The 24,300-nt window shown below is 39.1% G+C and overlaps 1 protein-coding gene across 5 annotated transcripts in view; it reads right to left on the bottom strand.

Moving 5' to 3' along the window:
• The window catches only part of asic1b (acid-sensing (proton-gated) ion channel 1b), a 108,996-nt gene that overhangs the window by 15,442 nt on the left and 69,254 nt on the right, over window positions 1-24,300 (bottom strand). For 3 of the 5 annotated variants that reach the window (XM_077602463.1, XM_077602464.1, XM_077602460.1), the window contains 2 exons: window positions 3,682-3,832; window positions 1,745-1,872 (listed from right to left, as the gene is read on the bottom strand). In XM_077602463.1, coding sequence (XP_077458589.1) covers window positions 1,745-1,872; window positions 3,682-3,832 — 279 coding nt within the window. Of the gene's footprint in view, window positions 1-1,744; window positions 1,873-3,681; window positions 3,833-12,306; window positions 13,059-24,300 lie in introns of those variants that run through there. The other 2 variants (XM_077602461.1, XM_077602462.1) reach the window with 2 other exon arrangements.

Below are 24,300 nucleotides of genomic sequence, written 5' to 3'. Positions count from 1 at the left end.
ACAGCATAGCACAGGATTTGTCTGGCTGAACCGCTCGCTAGAGCACAAACAAATCTCTCCCACTAGTCTTCATGGGCAGAATGCTTAGTGAAATGATGTTTGATGATGCACCCCACAGTGCGTAACTACCACAAGGGTCATTTAAGCCTCTTTATGTGTGATTTCCAACATTTGCGTTGGAAAAAATACATTTATTCTGTGATGACATGACCTATTCTACTGCCCACACTCAGTTTGTGGAAAATCATGGTCTATTTGCGATATTTAACTCAAGTGTTTAGAGCAAGTGACCCAGTTTCAAACACGGCAAATGTTGCTGAGAGTGCCCCCTGGAATTTGGAAGTGGTTAGAAAGGGTACCCAAGTCGCAGTTGGAAAATAAAATAACACTAAAGTAAACTAGAAGCTGCAATTTCTAGATAAATTGCTATGATATCCGGATTTTCACCTTCTGTACATTGTGGGGATTTTTCCTGTTGACATCAGGTCATTTTATTTCCCATTAGAAATGAATGCACCACTGGAAATAAATGGCCATGTTTTTGTATAATTTTGGCAAAAACTAAAGAACGTATGTGCGCTTTGATTTGCTGACTATTTTTAAATGATGGGAAATGGATCCAAAGAATAATTCTTAATCAGAAAATGTCAGTTTTGGAGGGGCATTGAAAATGTAATGAAACAAAATAAATGTTTCTACAACTAAGTAGCAACCAGGTAACACGCTGTAATTAACATTGACGTTGCAAACGTTAGAGGATAGTCAAACTTAATTCAAATTGAAAATTTTGAAATTGCGGCAGAGTTTAGTGGAAGGCAGGTAAGCTACATGGTCACTATGGCAACACCAACTACGGTATTCTCCTTGTAAACTAATTGACCCTGAAAATTATTTTAAGGGGTTTTAATTACGAACTGTTGCTATATGTTAGTGATTAACGTAACTAATTATGTTCATACACGTTCACTTTTAGTTCAAAGATTAGCAAGGTGAAATATTTCCTTCCAGCATTTCCAAGAAAAAAAGACCAAAATTACAGTTTTTTAAAAATTATTATTGTTATTGATTTAACTTAACTAATTTTGTTCTTACACGTTCACTTTTTATTCAAAATTAGCGAGTTGACATATCTAATTTCAGCATTTCCAAGAAAAAAAGACCAAAAATAAGCTTTCTTTGAATTTTTCTGGGCAATTCAGACATTTAATTTCCACCCTGCCTCCCAAATAGTTATTTTATTGTCTTAAATTCAATAACAGTGCAAAAAAAATATCTTCACTACCTCTCCCTACACTTCAGATGCCTTTTACAACTAATTAAAGCCACAAAGGACTTGTTTAAATGTTAAATAAGCACTAGTGGAAAAAGCCCAGTAAAAGCTCAGCGGCATTATGATGTGAGGGCAGAAATATGCAAACAGATGGTTGTGTGGCAAGGGATGGTGCAGGGGTACGAAGATGCGGGTGTTGTAGCACGCGCGAAGCTGGGAGCACGCCAAGATAGCATCAGGCGTGTTTGATGGTGAATGTCCCAAAACGAACCTTGAAATTCATCACTGCTATAATGGCTGGGACAATAAACAAGTTTATGTGGGTGGTAAAGGAGGATCGACAATGTTAAAAGGTCTAACAGCATGTCCGACAGATTGGTTTTATAGGAAAGGTACGCAAAACTTTGGTGAAGGTGAATTTCTCCATCCGCTCGTGTGTTCAGGAGGCCATACATCAACTTGGCTGGGACTCACCCGTTGTTCCTGACAGGAAACAAAGGTCTGGAAACCCGGCGCCACTCCGAAGCCCAGCTGATCGATGAATGGCGGTTCGTCCTGCGTGTGGATCTGAACTTTGATTCCAGCTTCGAACGATGTCTCGTCTGGAGACCGAAACGGAAGGCGAGGGAGGGCATGGATCGAATTCATTCATTCATCACTTATTTATTCAGTCATGCAATGAAAATACTGTGTTTTTCATGCTGACTGTTACAGTTACCACAACTAATTGCAAAATAATCCTCTGGGGTAGCCGCGTAAATGATCAAGGTTTGTTGTATATTTACACCTTAAGGGGGTACTATACTGAATTTGACAAGTTGGACTTTACTGAGCCAGTAATAAAATAAACCGAAAAGTGCAAAACACAGTTTGAATCCTGTTTCCCCGTTGGCCAGGAAACCAGAGTCTGTTACGGGACGTGATGAAAGTGAAGACAGGTTTTTTTTTTCATCTTTTTAGTTTCCCGTTGTGGCTGCCAGGGTTTTACTTGTTTTTTTTTTCCTCTGAGAAATTCAATCATTTGATTGGAAAATGGTTAATAGATAGGAAATTGCTACATCATGAACACTACAAACACTATTTATTCTATTCCGTCTGAACAGGAGGAGCACATAAAATGAAATGGACCAGCCGCTAAGGATTCTGTTGTTTTGATGAAAAAATCTTAATGAAGACTGCTTTGACAAAGTAAAAAATGACTAGTTCCAAATGAAGAGCTATTAAAATGACATTGGAGCCGAATTGTTGGGCCAGTGCACCAAAAAATCCTGGTTTTAATATTTTCCGATAGGTTTTTAGTTTAGTAATCGCTATGCTTGCTTGTAGATTCATTAGGCATAAATGTGAGATATTGACCATTCAGTAATTGCCTGAAATGTAATGTTAATGGAGTCCGAGATGTTTTCGTGTCTGGCGCTCTCCCCTTTTTTCCACCCACTTGCGTTCGTATATTGCAAAAATGACAGTTGTTTTTATGGATATATTTTGAGCTAGAGAAGCAGGGAAACCATACAGTGGATTTTCTTGTTTTGTGGATACTAAGAAAAGCCGAGAAGAGCAGCTGGGATTCATTCAAGTGTAAGATGTCGGCTTCCTGCTGCATTTGCCGCCCCGCTTGATGCTCTTTATCACCGTCTGCGTCAAAGTGCCAGGTTACTTTCAATTAAGGGGCGCAGCAACATGTGTTGATATCATTATGGACAGTTACAAGCTTAAATAAACAAAATCTGAGTCACATTTTTTAGGGGGGTGAGAGGGCAATATATATGAAATTCGCTGTAGAAGGCAGCAAGGTCATTAACTTGAAGTGGACCATCAATGGAAGTGCCTGTCGTCTCTATTGATTTTGTGTCTGATGAATGCTTCTGTCTATTTGGAAATTATGTTGAGTACGGACAGAGCGTCCCGCTGATCAAGTTGTATTGCAATGAAATCCGATTGATCCATTTGTCTTCATATGGGAAACACGTTCAACGAAAACAGCTTGTGTAAATGCTTTTAGATTGTGGCAAGTGGATGGGATTTGCGCTAATCCTAACAGCCAAGGAACAAAGACAGATTGCATGACATCAGCTATTATATTTGGAACGCATTAGATGGCACTTTCGCATCACAGATGCGACTCTCCAAGTCAATCAGTGTTTTCGGCATAGACAATTTGGAGTTGGCCATCTGCGCCTAATTTCATGCAACCTCAAGCACGAAAACCTTTGACATAATGAAGCTAAATATCTCACTGTGACGCCACCTCGGCCTTCGTTTGAGCCAGAAAAAACACTTTCCGTTAAACCAGCGGACTGATTTGGAATCTGCCTAAACAATTTGGAGCAGTCGATCAAAACACTTGCAGTAATGGGATTAGGCGGAGACTTTTTCTGATGGTGTTCGGAGCCAATTTGCAGGAATCTCACCTGTTTCTCCCCACACAGGCAAGTATTCGTCCTGTTGGATGTCGAGCATCAGCTCCAGACCATTGCCCATGCCGCCCTTCATGGTCAACAGCAGCGGTCGCCCGTCCTGGCCAGAATTGAAGGTGTAGCACTTTCCGTAGCGTGTGAAGATCTGACAAAGACAAATCTAATCAATACACATCTCACAACTCTAATAAAAAGAAACCATAAGACTACATGGTGTTATCGCGTTTGAGTGTTCCATTTTCCATTTGTGACACTAAAAAGCACAGCTGTGACCTATTGGCCAAAGATGCATGCCAGTCAACTAATGGAAGTATAATTGAATATAACGGACATTAGGAAATGGAAAGAAATGGCTCGCATCCAGTATGAAATGTGCGGTATTGCTGAGCCTGGAATGAAAGCATCCACTCTCAATAACTAACCAGTTTAACCTTCATGTTGACATTCACACGGGGGAAAAAAACAAATCTTAAATACTGAATGGACATTCAGAGGATTTATTTGTCGTTTTGGGAACCTCAGCGTGCTCCATGTTTGCTCACTCAGAGTACGCTACTTGTATATACGGTTATATACTACAGCGTTAAATACTATTTTATATATTACTTAGCTTTAAGTGGCGTTACAAGCTCACTTAATTTTGCATGCTGGTGATAATGAATGTATTTTAGAAGTAGAAACACGGGGAAAAAGCACCCCAGACCACGGGAAAAATCTGCCCTGATCCCAGAACAGACAGTATTTTTTTTACTTGCATAGATTGTGAGGGGCGGCCCGGTGGAGCGAGTGGTTATTGCGTCAGCCTCACAGCTCTGGAGTCCTGGGTTCAAATCCAGGTCGGTCCACCTGTGTGGAGTTTGCAGGTTCCTCCCAGGCCTGCGTGGGTTTCCTCCGGGTACTCCGGTTTCCTCCCACATTCCAAAAACATGCATGGTAGGCTGATTGGACACTCTAAATTGCCCCTAGGTATGAGTGACCGTGAATGGTTGTTTGTCTCCTTGTGCCCTGCAATTGGCTGGCCAAATATTCAAGGTGTCCCCCGCCTCTGGCCCGTAGTCAGCTGGGGTAGGCTCCAGCACCCCCCGTGACCCTAATGAGGATAAAGCAGTTCAGAAAATGAGATGAGAATGAGAATGTGAGGGAGTGATTATTGCCGTTTTCTATTGCATCCACAAAATAATACTGCTTTGACAGTTTACGAGCCAGCTGCTATAAGGTTCATGACCCACTACTTAAATTCCACGTCGAAAACTGCAGATCCATGGATCTTAAGAAATCGAATTCTGTCAAGAAAGGAGAGTGTTGTAGATTAAAGTGTGCTTCGTAAGAGTATTTGGGGAAGAAATATCCTCGAAATATACAAGTTGGTCCAGAGTCTTTTCACCGCCAACACTGTCAGGGTGGGGGATGCACAACATTGATTTCACCACCCTTCAAATATGCCCCATTCACCTTCATCGCATCACACTTCATCATCGCCCTTTGTGGTATCATGCCAGCAAATCTGGTGGCATCTCACCTGCTAATTATGCTTTACACAACGTGCGGTGAGACAAGCTGGATGAAAAGCCTCCAGTATCCAAAGTAAATGGGTCATTTGTTTAACAAGAAAGAAATGATCAAGGACCATCGAGGCTGCTCTTGTTAAAAAGAGCGGAAATGAGATTTGAAATTAAGATTTTTGGGCAGAATACTAAACAATGTTGATGCTGCAACAAGTACTACACGTTTGGAGTGTGACAATTTATCAATATGGTGATATAGTCAGAAAAATTGCATCACAATACGTTTTCATCTCATCTCATTTTCTGAACCGCTTCATCCTCACTAGGGTCGCAGGGGTGCTGGAGCCTATCCCAACTGACTTCGGGGCAGAGGTAGGGGACACCCTGAAGGCCACAAGGAGACAAACAACCATTCACGCTCACACTCATGCAATTTAGAATGTCCAATCAGCCTACCATGCATGTTTTTGGGATGTGGGAGGAAACCAGAGTACCCCAAGAAAACCCACACAGGCCCGGGGAGAAGATGCAAACTCCAAACAGGTGGACCGACCTGGATTTAAACCCAGGTCTCCCACTGTGGGGCCGACGAGCTAACCACTCATCCACCGGGCCACACACAGTAAGCTTTCTATAGAAAAGTGCTTAAGTTAACATGTTTTACTGTGATCCAATATAATCATTTTTAACCAGAATTTGAAGCCACACTATTATTTTGGCAGTTGAGCGTCCTGACTACCGAGCTGATGACAACCCGAATGGAGGAAGTGCTGTGCATATAGGTTAGGAAAACACGTACTGAAAACTGAAGCGAGATTGGACTCATGGGTCAGCAGGTTTAACTGCTGCAATGATAAACTCCTTCAATCTCTGGTTATAGAGAGGATGAGAATGGTAGCACAGAGATGTCTGATTACAGTTCATTGCTGTAAAACAGTTAATATGTAGTTTGTCGTAAATTTGACAGTTAACATTTAACAGGTTTTCCGTTGCAGGAAAGTTTACCATTTATGATAACAGTTTTTTCGAGTGTTTTTCCCAATGCGAGGGAAATCCATTCTTTCTCAAGTAAGCTTCGCCTTCAGCTACCTTTCTGCGTGCAAATGTTGACAGCGTGGAGACAAAGTTAAGGCTAGGTACGTGTTGCTGTGGTAACCGTCTGCATTGAGTCAAGTGTTGCAAGCAGAGGGAGGGGAACTCGTGGTGACCTTGGGACAGCAAGATGGGAGTCTTTAATAAGAGATTTCTTTACAACACGACAACTCCTCCATTTGGCGTCAAAGCAGCAACCCCCCACCTATACGATCACAAACTGAAAAGCTAGAAGGTCAAACTCAAAGAAAAGCTAATTAACTATAACGACGGGGACACTGAGACTGAGCGAGCTCTCGTCTATTTTACATAAAAGTTAAGCAAATATTTGTAATCCCTAAGCTCCTTTACCTACAAATCTCATATTGCAGTCACATGGCATGCCCAGCATTCATTTATATGAACTATCAGATGGTGCCCGCCGGTGTGAAAAAACATTAGACGTCATCGACCCATTTGTGTCGACGCCACCCCCTAAAAATGCTACCATCTTGGCAGAATAATTCACAGAGTGACAGCCTGAGATTGTTAAGACTGCCCTGGGCGATCACTCCCCGAGAGAGCACCACACAGAGAGACCCCAACCAAAAGAAATTTAAAAGAACCACCATTCCCGTCTCTGCCGTTGATACCAGACGGAACGTTGTACCAAAAAAATGAGCTTTGACAGTCACACAAAGTAGAAAATAACACCTGTGAGAAATGGATTGTTCACAGATGAAGGTGCCTGTCAGTTCACTGAAGAGAAGACATCAGTAGCCCAAATAAATCAGAAGTCTACGCCTCACGGAAAAAGTTGAAAGCAGACAGGCTTTTGTTTGATTTATAAGGCTCCTACGCTTTTAAAACACTCGCTTAATGTCAAGGTGATTGGCAGGTCCAGAGAGTGAAAGAATTTTTTTTCCATTACGATTCAGATTAGTAGCATATTTTTGCAAGCTCAAGTTTACAGGCAACAAAATTAGCCAGAGGTAGAATAACAATTAGGTATGTACCCCAAGCGATCACGTAATCAGAAATCGGGCCTGAGAATTTCATTTTATGAAGATTTGGTTTTTAGGATATTTTTTAAAAAAAGAGCTAGAAAGCAAGAAAATCGGATTTACAAGGATATCGCCAAAAGACACAAAGGAAATGTATGGCGGTACTACAAATCATTTTTAGAAGATTGGAATCGGGTGGCCCACATGGGTGGTTCAGGGGGGAAATGATTGTGTTTTTAAGTGTTTTTTTTATAAATGACTACCATGCTGTAAAGTAATCAAGATGGACAAGGATGTTATCAAAAGAAACCTCCTCAAAAAATCAATTATAAAATCAGGTGACTCAGACTCAGGTACAAAAATATGTGTTTGGGACAAGTTTACTTTTTATAATTTGACTCTCATAAAAAATAGACTATTTTAGGATTGGTTGTTGATGAGCAACTCGGCAATGAGTCATGCTCTTTTCACATTCCCCACGGGAACCGGTGAGAGAAAAACAGGGCTATTAAATAGAACGAATATTACACTTTTATTCATCAAGTAGTTGGAATGTGCTCCCACAGTCCAATGTTAATGTAGGGCAAAAGAAGCACAAACACCATAACCTTATAAGATGATAAGCATCACCCTGCACTGATTAATGGGGGGCCTTATTTTGCTCATTCAGCTCATTATTTCTCTCTTCTGGGACGTAACCGGAATGGCCCTGCAGGATTGCAAAGATCAAAACAAGACTAATAGTACGGCCAAAATCAAATCTTATACAAATTCTTTGTGGATGCCCTCCAAAACAAGCTTGTTCCCTTTTGGCCAGCAATCCCCGAATCCTACTTTGGCCGACTTCGGGAATCCTAATGAAATTATTGTGCGGCATATGGCGCCTGCGGTATTTGCTAACAAGCTTTGCTATTATGCATGCTTACTCACAGTGAAAATGGCGATATGATAATGTTGGGGACCGCTGTTAACAAAAGTGTAATGAAAGGGAACTCTAAAACAATGGGGGCAACAGATGTCCAATCAATTCACTTGAACAAGCCAGCCCAACGAGTTCAAATGGATTGGATCATTTTCAACGGGTGAGTTAAGCACTTGAAAAGGCGTTCCACAGGGTTCAATCATAAAGCCTCTTTTATTCTTAAAACCATGTATTCTCAAATAACCAAAGAAAAAACTCACGAGTGTGAGTCTAGCAAAATTTGCGCGCAACATGGTGTATTTTTCTCAATAAAATAAACCAGGAAAAAAAATCAACATTTCAAACCCTATTCCACAGGTTCTTTTCTTCTTAATACAGCATGACGGAAATCATCCATCAGAGTGAGCCAGTAGGCGAAAGGCAACGAGAGAATAAATAGAATTCAGTTACATCTTATAAAAACAGGGACTATTTCCAGTGAGCCGAGAGTACTGCGCAGTGGGCTGAGGCGTGTTCATGGAAATAACTCCCAACAAATCACATTTACAGCTGTGAGAGTGCGCCCCGACAGTAACGGTGGCGTGCCTGCGCTCCCGTCGATACGTCCTGAAAACTACATGACGGAAAAAAGGCAGGCTTGGTATGCCTCTCGAGTGCGACCGAGTCTATTTCACGCAGATAGCTTGTCTCGCTCGCCCGCATGTCGCCCAGGCTTCATTGATTAACAATGCACCACCCCTAAAAACACGGGCTCTTGCTCTGTTTATCAGCACAACAAGCTGCTGCTGCTGCTACTTTGTCACCCTTCGGAAAGCAACGTTGAAGCCTCCCTGGCATATTTGAAGATGCACGCCCGAGGCGTTTTAGGATAGAAAACCTCGATGTGTTTTGGGTTATAGAAAAACGTGAGCTTGGGGAGTCAACATAGTCTTGTAATGCGGTGTTTGCAAATGTTTATGCAGGCATGGCGTATATTTTGCATAAGAAAGGGGTATCTGTACTTGGGTTAAACTATATGTGACTTAACTCATTCACTGTCATCAGTAGATGTTCAATTAGTTTGTACTGTGATGGCTGTGTTAATGTGTTAAAGAGGATATGAAAATAACATAATTGCATATTAAAAATACCTTTTTTCCTTTTTTCAATTATATCATTTTAAAAGAATTAAAAATATTTTATAGTTTCTCTTAAAAATGTATAAAAACAGATTTAATTATAATATATAATAGAAGTATACTGTTGCTGTTACTGCAAAGCTAGAGTTACAGAAATACTTTATAGTATTTATTAGGGGAATAGTAAAGTTGTTCAACTGTTTTTTTCAGTTGTAAGTGTTAATATGCCAGAGTTACTGTGTGGTCAATGTAAAAACCTTACTTTTTAGAGCATATCATGTTTGTCGATAATCTTTTATGGGATCCAATGAGTTCATGTACAAGTTAAATAGTTATATAATAGTTTTAACTTGGCAGTTTTTTTCAATAGATACAATCAGCTATATATACAGTATGCATATATTTTGATTTAATTAAACTAGTATACTCTTCATTGCTCTTCAAAACACTATAAGACCAGACATTGTTATCCCCAAATTGGCCAATTTAGGGCTCCCACCTTCCACATTATACTTTTATGATGACAATAAAAGCATTCAATTCAATTCAGTCTTTACATAAATGATCTGCCAAGCAGTGGTCCTTCAACTGTCACCTGCCAAATGTATGCCGATGATACCGTCCTATATGTCCACACGAAAGACAAAAAACATGCTGCACAGGAACTCAGAGATTGAAAAATCTCAACTACACTTAAACATATTAAAGACTGTCTGTAAGTACTTCTCAAAAAGAGTGACAAAAAACAGCGACCCCAACGTTTTTGTCCAAGAAAAAACAATCAGTGTAGTCCAAGAATTTAAATACCTATGAATCACTCTTGACTGTCAACTAGCCTTCAAACGACAGATAAAAAAAACATGCTAAATAAAATAAAATTAAATTTGTTCAATTTTAGGTTCATTTGAAATAATCTAACACCTGAGTCGGCAAAATTATGTTGACACAATGATCATAACACACATGACTTACTGCTTAACAAGTTGGTCATCGGCCTGCAAAACAGCACCAAAACCAATTGAAACAATTTATAAGCAAGCTTTGAAAGTACTGGACAGAAAGCCAAAAATGCACCACCACTGTCAGATATTAAAAAAACACAAACGGGTGAACTGGAACAATACTGTTAAATATGCAGATGTCACCTTAGTTTACAAAATCTTCCAACACAAAGCCCCTCCGCCACTGCAAGATCTTGTACAAAAAAATTCCAACACATCAAAAAGGGCTGGCTCTAGAGGTGACTGTGTAGTTCCCTTCAAAAATAGTGCTTTCAGCCAAAGCACCCTCTCTGTCCACGCCACACATACGTGAACTGCCGTCTCCAAACCTCTTCACCAATCATCTTAAAGCCTGGCTGTTAGATGAACAAAATTGCGATCACGTCAAAAATTGTACTACGTGTGTGTTTATGTGTCTAGTGTATGTCATCATTTATTTTGTACCTACACAAGGGACTAAAGATGGAAATTAACCCTCGGCTACAATCTTCATTAACATGAATATAAATATGTCCATTAATATGTGCTGTCCCTTATCAAACTCAAACTCAATAGCACAATCCGTTAATTATGAAATCTAATTGAAGAACATGGATCATCTCCCTGAAAGTTATAAATTACGTAGATTACCTACAAGATTATTTGTAGTGAATTATCCTGTACATAATATCCATCCAATTGTGCTAAATTGGATAATCTATTGCGGCACAGAGGTTGACGCAAACACTGACGAGGACAGTGGAGTTGCTATGTGGAATGATTGAGTGCAATCAATACAACTGCGGCTAACCAATAAAGGCCAACTGTGAGTGTGTTGGGAAAGCAACTCAACATGAATCAAAAATCTTCATTAGGGCCAGTGTAGGTCTCTTATGAGTACAGGATCATAAACACATCAATCCAGCAGTAATGGATGCCAGAGAAGTCATAAGGATGGCTTCCTGTGTCCCATAAGGCAAAAAAATATTTATGTATCATTGTAAAGTGGCGATGTGAGTAACCCATAGTACAATAGTGGTAGTCAGCAAAGTGTACATGTTGTAAATGTATCATGCAATATAGTGTCTGACAACGCCATATCTTTTGTATTTGTTTAGATTGTGGCTTTTTTTTTACACCATTAAATTTGGGGGGGTTGTAAATTTTTGTTAATGTATTTCAATGGTATTTTGTACAACAAAACAATGAGTAGAGTTGAGTTGAAATAAGGTGGAAATGAAGCTTCTGTTGATGTTTTTAAATTGTATTTTGTTGAGCAAAACAATGAGTTGAGCTGTATTAACTCCTTAGTTTAGTAGTTTTGCAATAGTTTTGTTTTTGAAGATTAAATGTAAGTATAGTACAGGGATGTCTAAACTTTTTTCTCATAGGCGTGTTTTCAGAAAAATTAAAAGATGAGAAGCCCAACTTGAAAACGTTCCACTTTCTTTTGCTAAAGCTATAAAGGCAATTGGGTATGGAAAAAAATCTGGCTTTTTAAGATACTTTTATGCAATTCATTGACAGTGACAGACATTCAAACCATGTTGACTGACAGGCAGCCACCAACTTTATGAGCAATGTGGGTAAGTATCTTAGTCAATGACACTTAGGCGGGGAATTGAACTTGCAACATCTGTGTCAGGGGACGACTAATCTACCACCCACTGAACCACGCTGCCCCATACGACAATGTAGGGTTGGTTATCCATCATCATGCAGTTATTTTCATCCGGGCCCCCCTGGATGCCCGGGTGGGGCCAAAGCATCAACGCCCACTCCCGGGCTACGCCCCTGCCCACAACACATTCTCTGGGCTGGCAGTGAATGCGTTAAGATTTAAATAGGTGTCAGCTCTGATGACAACCATCATCGGGGGAAAAGTTGTAAAAGATGCGATAGTTAAAGATCAGACTAGCATGACCAAAAACTAATGCACTCAACTGCAGCTCACCTGTTGCAGTGGGCTAAAAAAAGAGAAAGAAAGAAAAGAAAAAGGGAAGAGCGAGGTCCACTCACGGTGCTAAAATTGCGCGGTCCGCACATCTCTCCCTGGTAGCGGCAGTACAAGAGCATTTCCTCCAACTGGTGTCCCAGCCGGTCTAAAAGCTGCCTCATGGACGGCTGCGACTCCCTCGGGGGAGGCAGAAAGTGGTTGAAGTCCAGAATGCGTGAAAGCGGTGACCAGGGCGGCTCGCTTGGCTGCGACGGCGCCGCCAAGGCGTCCCTGGCCGCCGGGGACAACTGCCAATTCCTCCCCAGGAGCCCCAGCCACCTCCCGGCGCTGAAAATGTCCGTCTTCTTCATGCGCCGGGGCAGCAGCAGGTTCTGATTGCAAATGGTGACGGCCGGGAAGACGAGCCGCTTGGTGTACACCATGTGCGCTTTGGTGTAGACCGGCGACGAGAGCAGGTAGCGCACCCGGTTGGAGGACCAGGCGAGGAGCAGGGCCACGGCCGCTAGGAACGCCAGCAGCCAGGCCACCCGGCGAGGGTAGGAAGAACCCCCGCTGAAGACGTGCCTCAGGCCGTGAAGAGTGGTGTGAGTCACGAAGAGTTTGCCCGCTTCGGCTAGGGAGCCCGCGGTGGCCTTGGCTTTGGTGCCGGAGGAGTCGCATTGGCACATCGTTGGGGGTTTTTGTTTTATTTTGGGCCGGTTGAGATGGAGTCCGAATCGGGGCAGATGTGGTCAAACTGTGGTGGTGTGCAACCGGCGCTAGAATGCGCGAGTGAGGGAGTGAAAAGTGGAGCAAGCGAGAGAGAAAGAGAGAGAGAAAAAAAGAGAGGTGCTTATGTATGTAAGGGAGTGCCTTCTGTATCCTCAGTTTCACGAAACGTTTTTTTTAACTCTTTAGGAGACAGTGGACATCTTGTCAAAATTTTGCATTTGCTTCACCCAGTCAGCACCAGTCAAGGTGGCAAGAGTATGTGTCGTGGTAGTTAGTGACATTGAAAACATCTGTTGATTCCTTTCTCACTCTGTCATTAATTTTCTGTACTGCTTATCCTCAAGGTTCGCAAGGGGTGCTGGAGCCTATCACAGCTGACCGCGGGTACCCTGAATCGGTGGGCAGCCAAAGGAGACAGAAAACCATTCACGCTCACTCAATTTAGAGTGTTCAACCAGCCTACACGCATGTGGGAGGAAACCGGAGAACCCAGAGAAAACCCACACAAGTCCGAGAAGAACATGCAAACTCCACACATTGAGGACCGACCTGAGATTAAACCCTCGAGCCCAGAACACGCTAACCACTCGGCCGCCCTGACAATATCATCACTATTCGAAAAATTTTGAGGACGAACAAACTATGGCTTGCAGCCCACAATTTGAGAACCCACGTCCTCCTCCTTTGTCCCATAATTCCCCTTGTGGAAAGTCCAGTAAACCCTTTCGAGGGTTGTCTGGCGAACGGCTTAAGGCGCTCGCACACTGAGCGACGAGATTGAACGTGACTGAACTGAAAAAGCGTCAAGCAATTACAGTCGGTGACTCCACGCTGCACATCTGTCAAACTTTAAAAAAAACACACGAAAACTGCGATTTATTGTCTTTTTATCAGAGAACGCTTTCAGGCTCAATACTACTGCACTCAATTAGTTTTTATTCAACTGCAAACAACATGTCAGAAACCCACACAGTTTTTGAAGGAAACAGTATTGTTGCCTGGTATGCCTTAAGAGTATTCCAATGTTTTTCCAATGATTGACAGAAAAAGAAAAGAGCAAGATATATATTATTTTAGCATGTATTTTTAAGTAATCATTGATTGGCAGCCATTTACAAGCTTATTTAAGTAAAGTTGACTACGTATTGATGTTGCTGACCACTTATTATGTTGACTACTTATTTATTTCTAATTAATTATTTATTTTTTATTCATCATTTTTATTGATTATTTATTTGTGCACTTCACGGTGAAGCTTTAATCTCATGATACTTGTATAATGACAATAAAAGCATTCAATTCAATAAGGGTGTCAAATTCAGTTTGGTTCACGGGCCTCGTTAATGTTTATTTTCGACCTAAAAAGTTAAATTATTTACGGCGCTAGACATCGATGGCACTTAAACATAAGCATCCACAGCTGGTTTAAGTGAATTGGACATCTGTCATTGTCAATGGACAGGTTAGAGCTCGGTTTTATGGTTATACCAAAAAGTGAGAGAATTGACAATACTCATCCAAAACAACAAAAATGGGGGTCGTCTTATATTCGGGCAAATACAGTATACATACAGGAGAAAATATTTACTGCTTCTCCTTTATCTTTAAAAACATTGAAATAAATAAAAATGAATAGAAGTAAATGGGAGAATATTTTCTCTTAATATTAAACAATTAAAGCTGCAGGCAATATTGCCCTGATATGTTTTACCAATGATGAATAATTCTGTGGACGAGGTTTAATTTATTTCAATGATTAACTCCATCTAGTGTTAAATATGAGATATGCAACATAATGTAGACTGAATTGAAGATTCTTGTGTAGGCCATTATTTATCCTATTTTCATTATTGGATGCGGGTTAATAAAATACATAGTTTGGACAGCAGGACATTTGGCATTCAGCACGATAAGTACTGGTGAGACAGGAAATATGAGCAGGAGGTTGACAAGGCAGGTAAGGGCTCCCAATGAGATAAAGGGCTCTATTGCAATTAAGACGCCAACACTTCAAAAAGCAAATGCAAATTTATTTCCAAACGAGCGCCTCGTTCACTTTGAAGCGTCACTCCAATAAAAAGGTTCAGATTTCTCCTGAAAAGAAGACCTGACTTACACTCGCAGAAGTTTTAGGTCAGGTTTTTGACAGCTGGCAGAGGTTATTTAAGTGCAACTAACGTTGATTCCCGAGTAAAACCCAGAAAGCCAGAGATCAGGAAAACAATTAAAGAAGAGGGAAATTGAGTTTTCCTCCCTTTTTTCTAGGTTTAATGGCATAGGATTCACTATAAAAATGGCTATTAGTTTAATTTAAGATTTTTTTTTTCAAAGTTATATGGCGGTCATGTTAGTTTTAAGCACAGGTAGCAAAACGTGGGAAGAAAAACCATCCATCATCAACACAAAAGTACTTTTTATGTAATATTAGGAGACAGAAAAAATTGTAAAACTATGTGGTGTAAATCATTACACGACATGTTACATTAATTTACGTTACGTGAACTGGAAGTTCTTTTTTAAGATTGATCTGAACACAAACAATTTGGCGATGGGCCTAGTGTGTGAATGGCAAAAATGAACATGTTAGGTCAAAAGGTCAAATATCAGGCATGCTAGAATTCAGGGGTGCATTCAAAAACGGAACAATAGTTCAAAAGCAAATGTAAAAACTGAGATTTTATGTCAAAGATAAGAGCATATCAGAGAACTACAGATAGAACACTGATTAGGACCATTGAAGAAAATAAAGTGGCCAATATTCTGACTTTTAACTGCTAAACGAGAGGCACTTTTCCAGTACATTGTCCAAAAGGATGCCACTGGTGCTCGTTAAGATATTATATTTGTCTCAACGCGGGTCTGTTGGAACTTTTTTCATCTTCTGGGGCCTACTTTTAGTGCCCGAATGACTCATCTCAGCGCTTAAATCGGCCATTGGAATGTCCCGACGTTTTGACTGTGATAATGACAACGTAAAACTGGACAGTAACATCAACGGGGGAAGATAGAAACTGAAACAAAAAGCTGTGTCTTTATATTACCGCCACAGCAATCCACCAACCGTACTTTATTACCTACATGAAATATGCCTTAATTCTATACTCATTATCTCCAAGGTTGATATATATTTTTTTCAGTTCCTGTCTAATGAGTTTGCCCTTCGCTAGCGGCAAACGTGCGGCTAACTCGAGATCAGCCAATCACCGGCGGTTTAATTTCATGTTTCAGGGTTCACAAAGGATTCAGCTGATTACTGCGTAAGCCTAATGTCCCTTTGGAGGACAATTAAGTCCCGTGATCGTCTTGTCTTCCACTCCGATGTCAATGAGAAATGCTAACGAGACTGGGTGGGGCGAAAGGTGATACCTAACTTGTCATGGAACGCGGAAATATCTTCTCTTTTCTAATTAGAATTAAATATCAATTAAATGTCATTTACACGTACCTGCTCATTGGCTTTTTAGCAGAGTTTACTGGAGAATACTCCTAATACTTTTGACATTTGCGCGCATTAGTTAGCTCAGGGTGGAGGCTTCGGATGAAAGTCGAGCTAATCCGTCAGGGTGCCGGCCTATGTAGTAATAAAACAACAAAATGGGATGCGGCTCCTGGAATGAAACGGAACAATTTCTTTCAAGAAATCCATGCACAAAGGCAAACAATGTTTACTCAGGGACCTCTATGGCACTATACGTCTTTTGTCTATTGACTCCAAATTAACAACCGCTTGAAAATACGCAAACAATTAAAGAGATACAAGGAAACATTGCCAAAGATTGAATCGCTAGACAATAGAAATAAAGCAAAGGACGGAAAATAAAGGAAGTTCATTAGTAGATAAATGTTTCCTTGATGGGTTTTGGAGTGAAATAGCCAGATTACACCCAAACACACAAAAGTATTTCAGTGTTTTGTTAGGAAAAAACAGGAAGTTAACAAGGACTTGCTGGGAAAAAACGAGCATTGCGTACAACGCTTGACCTATAGGGCATTCACATCCAGTACTCCCAGTTTTAACAAATTGTTCACCTCTCATTGTCAAAGGCAGACGATGAGTTGAATATTATGAAGTAAATAAGTAAATAAATGAATTATTTACCGTATTTTCTCGCATAGAGAACTGATGACTGGTACGGGTACGGCTTATATGCGCACAAATTAGACTTGACATGCAGGAAACTGCAAGGAGACAGACGAAACGCCATAACGCAAGACAATGCGGCCGATACGGTCATTTATTTCAAAATAGAGAAAAGATAAACAGATAAAACGCTTAACTTGACTTGCACGAAACTGCAAGGTGACAGACGAAACGCCATAACGCAAGACAATGCGGCCGATACGGTCATTTATTTCAAAATAGAGAAAAGATAAACAGATAAAACGCTTAACAAAATGTATTTTGACGTCTATGAATGAAATTCAAGAAAAAAATAAACTGTATCTTGCATACAATGTGAAAAATGTGTCTACGTGTAGGCAACACCCTTCCGAAATGTGCAAACCTTTCGATTCATAGAGAATCGCAAAAATACCCTGTGCAATGATTTTTCTTGAGATTTTCCTTTCAAAGATTTTCCACTATTTAAAGCATGAATATGGCGTTGAAAATTGTGAATCAGGGAGCGTCTTATACGAGGGAAATTGTAAAATTCAACGATTTTAAAGCAATTTTAAGGGTGCAGCTTATAGGCGGAGGCGGCTAATACGCAAGAAAATACGGTTTACGAACCGAGGTATTTCCACTGAACCTTGAGCGTGCAAACTGCACTTGCATTTAGGGGAACATCAGATTTGTCTCCATCCGTCAATAGCCGTTATTCGTGCCACCCTTGGAGAGCCGACACGTTGAATGCTTTGTGCAGTTAATGAAAGTGTCACGCCAGGTCCGGATGGCAACAACACGAAGTCTTCTCTTTTAATCTTCCCGGCTCGATTGGAAAAGGTGATGGGCACTCCAAAAAGACTCTTGAGATCAGCGATCGAGCATATGTTGGCAGTTCTCGCAGTAATTAAACATTCATGGCCTTATTTAAACACCCGAAAAAGCAGGGGGGTAGAACAGACTGCGAACTTCAGATAAGACTTTTTTTCCGTAATGAAATGCGCAAGACATACTAGATAGCGAAAACCCGCTGAAACACGGCACATGAAAGCAACTGAGTGACAGTCACTGCTGATGGCTTCACCACCCTGAGGAAACTCGCCCTCACACCACACACACACACACACAAAATCAGACAGCCTGTAATTTAACCAATCAGAATGATCGTTGTCAAGTAATGACCCGAAAAGGGGAGATCGGGGTTGGTTGTCACAATGATGTTATCAGACTTGGCACAACTCGTCCAACAGAGGCCAGCATTTTACAGTGTTAATTCTTTCCCACAAATTGTGAATTGTATGCATTGCATGAAAAGAATAAAAAGTTGAGAAAATGTATCAATTCTAATGATGTAATTATAAAAGAATTCTATAAATGAAGTCAGTAAAACACAAGTGTGTTGGCAGTGGAAACAGATTTTGAGTGGACACACCGGATATCAGATCAAACACGATAGCTTCAGTTCTGGACTCAATTTGATTGATGATAAATTACAAAGTACTATAAAAAAAATAGATGATAACCCTAAGACAAATCAAACACCTGATAATAAACTCCACTTCAACCAATAAATGGCACAGAGAAAATATATTCTGACAACGAACCCCGTTATCCCTCCAACATTTCGCCAGCTACCAATTTTTACATCTAAATAGTCTTTCGTGGGCGAGCATTTGTTCATTAGTAAATAGTCAATCGCACAAAATGTTCCATGTTCTTGCTGGTTTGCCATCAGAGGAGCAGCTGGTGCTTGGCAAGAAGCATTTAGAGAGATAATTACGTACATAATCTGCCGCGAGCCACAAGTGTCCCTTGTGCGGTTGCCCCTGCAAAGACTTTTGGACAAATGGTGTCCTTCGATCATTTAAATGAAGGATGACATTCGGGAGTGCAGTCAAGGTGTTGCAAATACAACAGAGCATGGACTTTTTTTTTTAATAATAACTAACTGGAAGTGAATAGCTGAGCTGTTGCAAAAGGGAAATGAGTTTCTTTTGTTCGAAGCAGTGCGGAAGAGACTTCCGTGAAATGACGCCGACATGGACAATGTGAGACGTAAAGAGGAATTCGTGTCCAGTTCATGATTGGATTTTGAGATTTGACCTCTCGGAGAACTAGAATGTATTGCGTCCAATCCCTTGAAACTGGGAGAGGCTGGCAGCGATTGTTTGCTTAAAAAAATGTAGCGAAAAATAAAATAAAGAAATACTATATATATATATATATATATATATATATATATATATATATATATATATATATATATATATATATATATATATACATATACATATATACATATATATGTGTGTATATACATATATAGTATAACAAGTCAATAAAATAAAATACGTGCAAAAAGAAAGTGAATGTAGTTGATTTGAAATCATTATAATTTAGTAATATTTGAAAAAAATATTTTTCTAAGCAAAATTAAGATCAAGCAAAAGATATCTGCATTCAAAAAGTCAAATGTTTTAAAATATCAAATGCAATAAAATCGAACAAATGCAAAAACATAAATAGCCTCTGTAAAATGGGAACAAGTACAAATACAAAATATTAGAATAAAAATAAAGAACATTTTAACATCCTATTCAGTATTACAGAAAATGAAAGAAATCAAACTGAACATAACATAATCTGAATATAAATGTAAGAAATGTAAAATAACAAAATAATCCAAACAAACCAATCCAAAAAGAATGAAGTGAAAAGCACTAAGTCAAAAAGATGAACACAAATGAAATAAAAATAAAATACCACAATAATCTACAATCTTATTTGAGGGTATTTCACCTTTCTGTTGTACATTAGAAGCAACAGGTTTACGTTACTGCTTCCTAATTTGTTGATGACATTTAGGTGAAGCTTTCAAGTAATGAAACCTTTCTATTTACAAGCACGCAAGGACGTAAACGACCAAACTCAGGAAATCGCTGCCAATTCATCCGCACGATATCGCCCGTGCTGCGTTTGGGACTTGTGATGAATTACATAAAGTCTTCAGTCCCTGCGGGACTGAATGGCACTCTGCTAAATAAACACTTTTTTATTTTATTTATTTGACATTTAGCGATTAAACTTTTTTTTACAGCAGTAAATGATTGCATCCATTTTTTAGAGTTCAAGGGAGGGTTTTCAAGGCTGAGACAGCCACTTAAGGGGACAGACTAAGAAAAAGGCTTGTAGGGTGATTTTTCTTTGAATTAACAACATGAAACAATATCATAACAAGCATATTTGTTCATCAACAATTGAGTGAACTTTTTGGAGATTTTCCAGCCAAAACAAGAAACTAGGAGTGAGATGTCAAATGTACGCCTTATTAAAGTGACTAGTAATGTCAAATAAATCTCATTTTGAAGATTGTTTTGATGAACAGCAGCTGAGGGAAAACCAGTTTACATGTTTTGGTTGAAATTGCTTGATCGGTTTAACAACACAAAAGCATTTGCATGCAATGTGTTGGTTTCAAACTCATACGGCAGATGCTTCTTTGCTTGAAAAGGTTTGTGTGTGTGTGTGTGTGTGTGTGTTTGTGTTTGTGTGTGTGTGTGTGTGTGTGTTTGTGTGTGTGTGTGTGTGTGTGTGCAACAGCTGCACTGTTGTCAAACTAAGCATCGTCTTGGCAACAGTTTCAAAATAAAATAACAAAATGGTTACATTAGAATACAAATTAATACTAGCACTCTAAATAAATGAATTAAGATAAAAGATATGATTAGATTAAAATAAATGGGGAAATGCCTACATTGTTTTGAAAGTAGAAAATAACTAGAAATAAAATGGGATTAAAACTTGAAAATTCAAGTAGAAAATTAATGGAAAAGACGCTTGTTTAAAAAAAGCATATTTACAAAGTTAATAGATGTAAATTATGAGCTTAACTCATTGGATTGAAAGAGCCTATTACAGCAAGTCAAATATAAATATGGAGAATAATTGATAGAAGAAATTTAAATGTAAACAAGTCATTTTCTACTAATGTTCCTTAACATACAATTAGCGTGTACATATAAAAGGCCAAAGGGGTCATAACAAATGTGTTCCTCTCCAAAAGAAGAGAACAGAAATATCATTTTGGTGTCCAAAATTCATCAACTTAAATTCAATGCTGAATTTTGACTAGGCAAAGTTAGCTGTAGTAATAGTGCTCCCTGCTGGACAAACTACAATCTACAAATGACATGACCTTCAGACCTCCAGACAGTATTTAAACGGGAATTTTATAGTTTCTTTCGCCCACCAAAATTTCACGTAAATTAACAAGAACATTCCAATTTATTTTAATGATCCCATTCACTTTCTATCAGTAAAAAAACAAATAACCATATATCCAAAATGTACAATAAATGAACCAGAAATGGCCTTAAACCACCAGTAAATGATTCAAAAGCAATAGGAAATGACCCAGAAATGGCCTTAAACCAAAAGTAAATAATTAAAACGTGCAGTAAAATACTCCAAATCAACAGTAAGTGACCCGTAAGTACCTTAAAATATTAATTTTAGGGAAGTGACCCAAAAGTAATTCATTGCCCACCATTGACGACAACAGACGTCCAACTCATTGAGTGCCATTGACGGCTCAAGACGTCCAATCTTGTTAATATAATATAGTAATAATAATATAAATGAATGTTATATAAAATATCTATTCTTCAAAATTCATTTGAAAGCAACACATTTTATAGAATGTGGATGTCATTATTCAAGATTCTATTGACGTCCAATGATGTTTTAAGAAAGCAAGGTCATTAAAGTTAATAAGAAAAGCTTTGCTTAGATTAGAAATCTTTCATCTTAGTATAACAGAGCTCCCACTCGGCGTTCGTGGAGTTTCTATTACAAAGAACTCATTTTTCAAGGGCTCTTGCGTTAGCGGAAAAAAAAACCACCCAAAACTTTTTCATAGTGAAAAACATAATGGTTCTTTTATGGAACTTAATAAAAATCTGTTAAATACATCAGGTCTGAAAGTCTAGCATTCATTACAGGCTTGAATGTTTTTACTGACTTTAATTAAAATGATATAAATAAATTTAAGCTTCCAGAACATTATGTACAGCTTTATTCTTGTAGGAAGCCATTAGGCGCTCTCATCAGCCTAATTAGCCGATGGTAAAATGGCTGCCCGCCCTGGCCAGTCACACATGGTCTGGACTTCTAATTGCTTCAACGGGGGATGAGCTATGGCTTATTTTCTCATAATTATGCCGCACGGAGACTCAAGTGATTTTTGGAGTCTTGCTTTAATGCCGCTCGGACGACAAATTGGAAGCGAGTGTCCAAGGGAAACGTGGCTAGTTGCGCTAAAACGGGGCCGTGTAAATGTTTTTCCTCTTGGAAAGATAGAAATCTTGAAATATTTGTGTTAAACATGACTTTACACAATATATGTCATTGTACAGAACTAATATATAGTATGAATGAATGCATTATTTACTATATAGGCCAGGGATGATCACATGATCAGAAATTGGGACTCATCAAGTCGTTTATTTTACAGGTTGGGATTGGGTTTTTAAAACATATTCATGTCAATTTAAGTATTTACTCAATAGATGTCCGATTTCATTTTGACTAGGGGTCAAATTGTATTGGAAGTCTAGCACTGTCAATGGAAATTAAACATGATCACTCAATGCTGTGTATTTACACTAGCAAAACAAACCTCACAAATCACAACCGCCATGTCAATTTTTAACATTGTATTATTTTCTTTCATATAATTGTACGTAAAATAAAATGCTGAATTTTTAAACTTTCCTCCATTGATTTCAAGATGTCACACTAATGGAGAGGAGCTGATTAAGTAAGTAGAGCCATCTAGTGTTGAAGCGGAGAAGTGCAACAGAATGTAGGCTGGACTCAAGCTTCTTGTGCAGCTAATATTCAGTGATATTTTCAAAATTTGCTGCTCTGGACAAATACGGGCTGTAGTATGTACAGGTTAAATTAAAAAAAAGAGCCTGGTTAGAGTAGAAGTACTGATTGAACTTCTTTAGGTAGAAGGGAAAAAAGTTAAAGTAAAGACAAATGAAGTAAAGAAAAAAAGAAGGATAAACTTCTGCAAAGAAGGCAGAGCTTCCAACACAGCTTAAACCTTCAGTAAGAGAATAAAAAATATAAACAAAAGAGCAGCAAAGCTTGAACATGAGGTTTGACTTCACCCTTGAAGCTTTGTTGAGCCAAGCAAAGCAAACAAGTTAACGAAAATGAAGTATTATGAAAAATTGCCTTTTTAAATTGCAAGTGTAAGTAAGCCACGGGCAAGTATGGCCCAAATAGGATTTCCCTCACTCCAAAATTGGTACAATTATTTCCTTTGAATACATCTCATTAACTAATTCATTTGTTGACGTTTTGTGAAGTAGAATAACTTGATCTTTTGGAATAATTACTAATACGAAATACAAAGAAAAATGTAAGAATTTTCCAAGCACAGTTGAATGTTTTTAAAAACATTTTTTTTGTTATTCAGTGGTAAACCGACCCGTTGACGCTTTTTAAGGAATACATTACACAATTTACGCAATTTACCAATTTTGTCATACGCAGCTGGGTATGATGACAATTAGGCTTAGGTCGAGTCAATGATGATGACAAAGCCTATGTCCGATTATTATTATTATACACGATATATCACATGTTAAAGTAAAATTCCTATTGTAATTTACAGTGCAATGGCAGGTAGTTGGGACAAGTTTTTTTTCACGTCGACCATAAGATGATGCTATTGTTGTTCCGAACATATCACCAGATGCGCTTAATATTTTTTCGTTCTTTTATAGGCCCGTTTTAGTCAAGCACAGCCTGGAGACCCGCCGGGCTTATAAAACACTTAAACAGAGTGCTTGTGTATCTTGAATTTCACTTATGTTTGTTGTTGTCTCGGAGGCTAATGGATTCAAGATATGAGTGAGAAGACATTGTTGTCAAGGCTTCATAATCCAATTTTATTGTTGAATGTTGACTCCACTCTTTTTAAACGCCTCCTCAAGACGTCTTCCTAAATCACTTGGGAACTATGGGTATTCTGTCCCTAAATAAATTGTCATAAATTTCCTCTCTTTGTGATTAACTTTACATCGATGGGTTGTTGGAGAAAAGCATCGTGGGCGAGAATGGATTTCTGGAGAAGCCGCTCGAATAGAGCCTTTGCGCTCTTGTTTTGAAAGGATTTTTTTTCCTGATACACTGCGCTTTTGAGTGGTCAATGCATACAAATGACATT

Source organism: Stigmatopora argus, chromosome 6 (assembly GCF_051989625.1).
Source record: "Stigmatopora argus isolate UIUO_Sarg chromosome 6, RoL_Sarg_1.0, whole genome shotgun sequence".
NCBI lineage: Eukaryota > Metazoa > Chordata > Actinopteri > Syngnathiformes > Syngnathidae > Stigmatopora > Stigmatopora argus.
The sequence above is the reverse complement of the archived record's forward strand: the minus strand, read 5'-3'. Positions and strand labels throughout refer to the sequence as shown.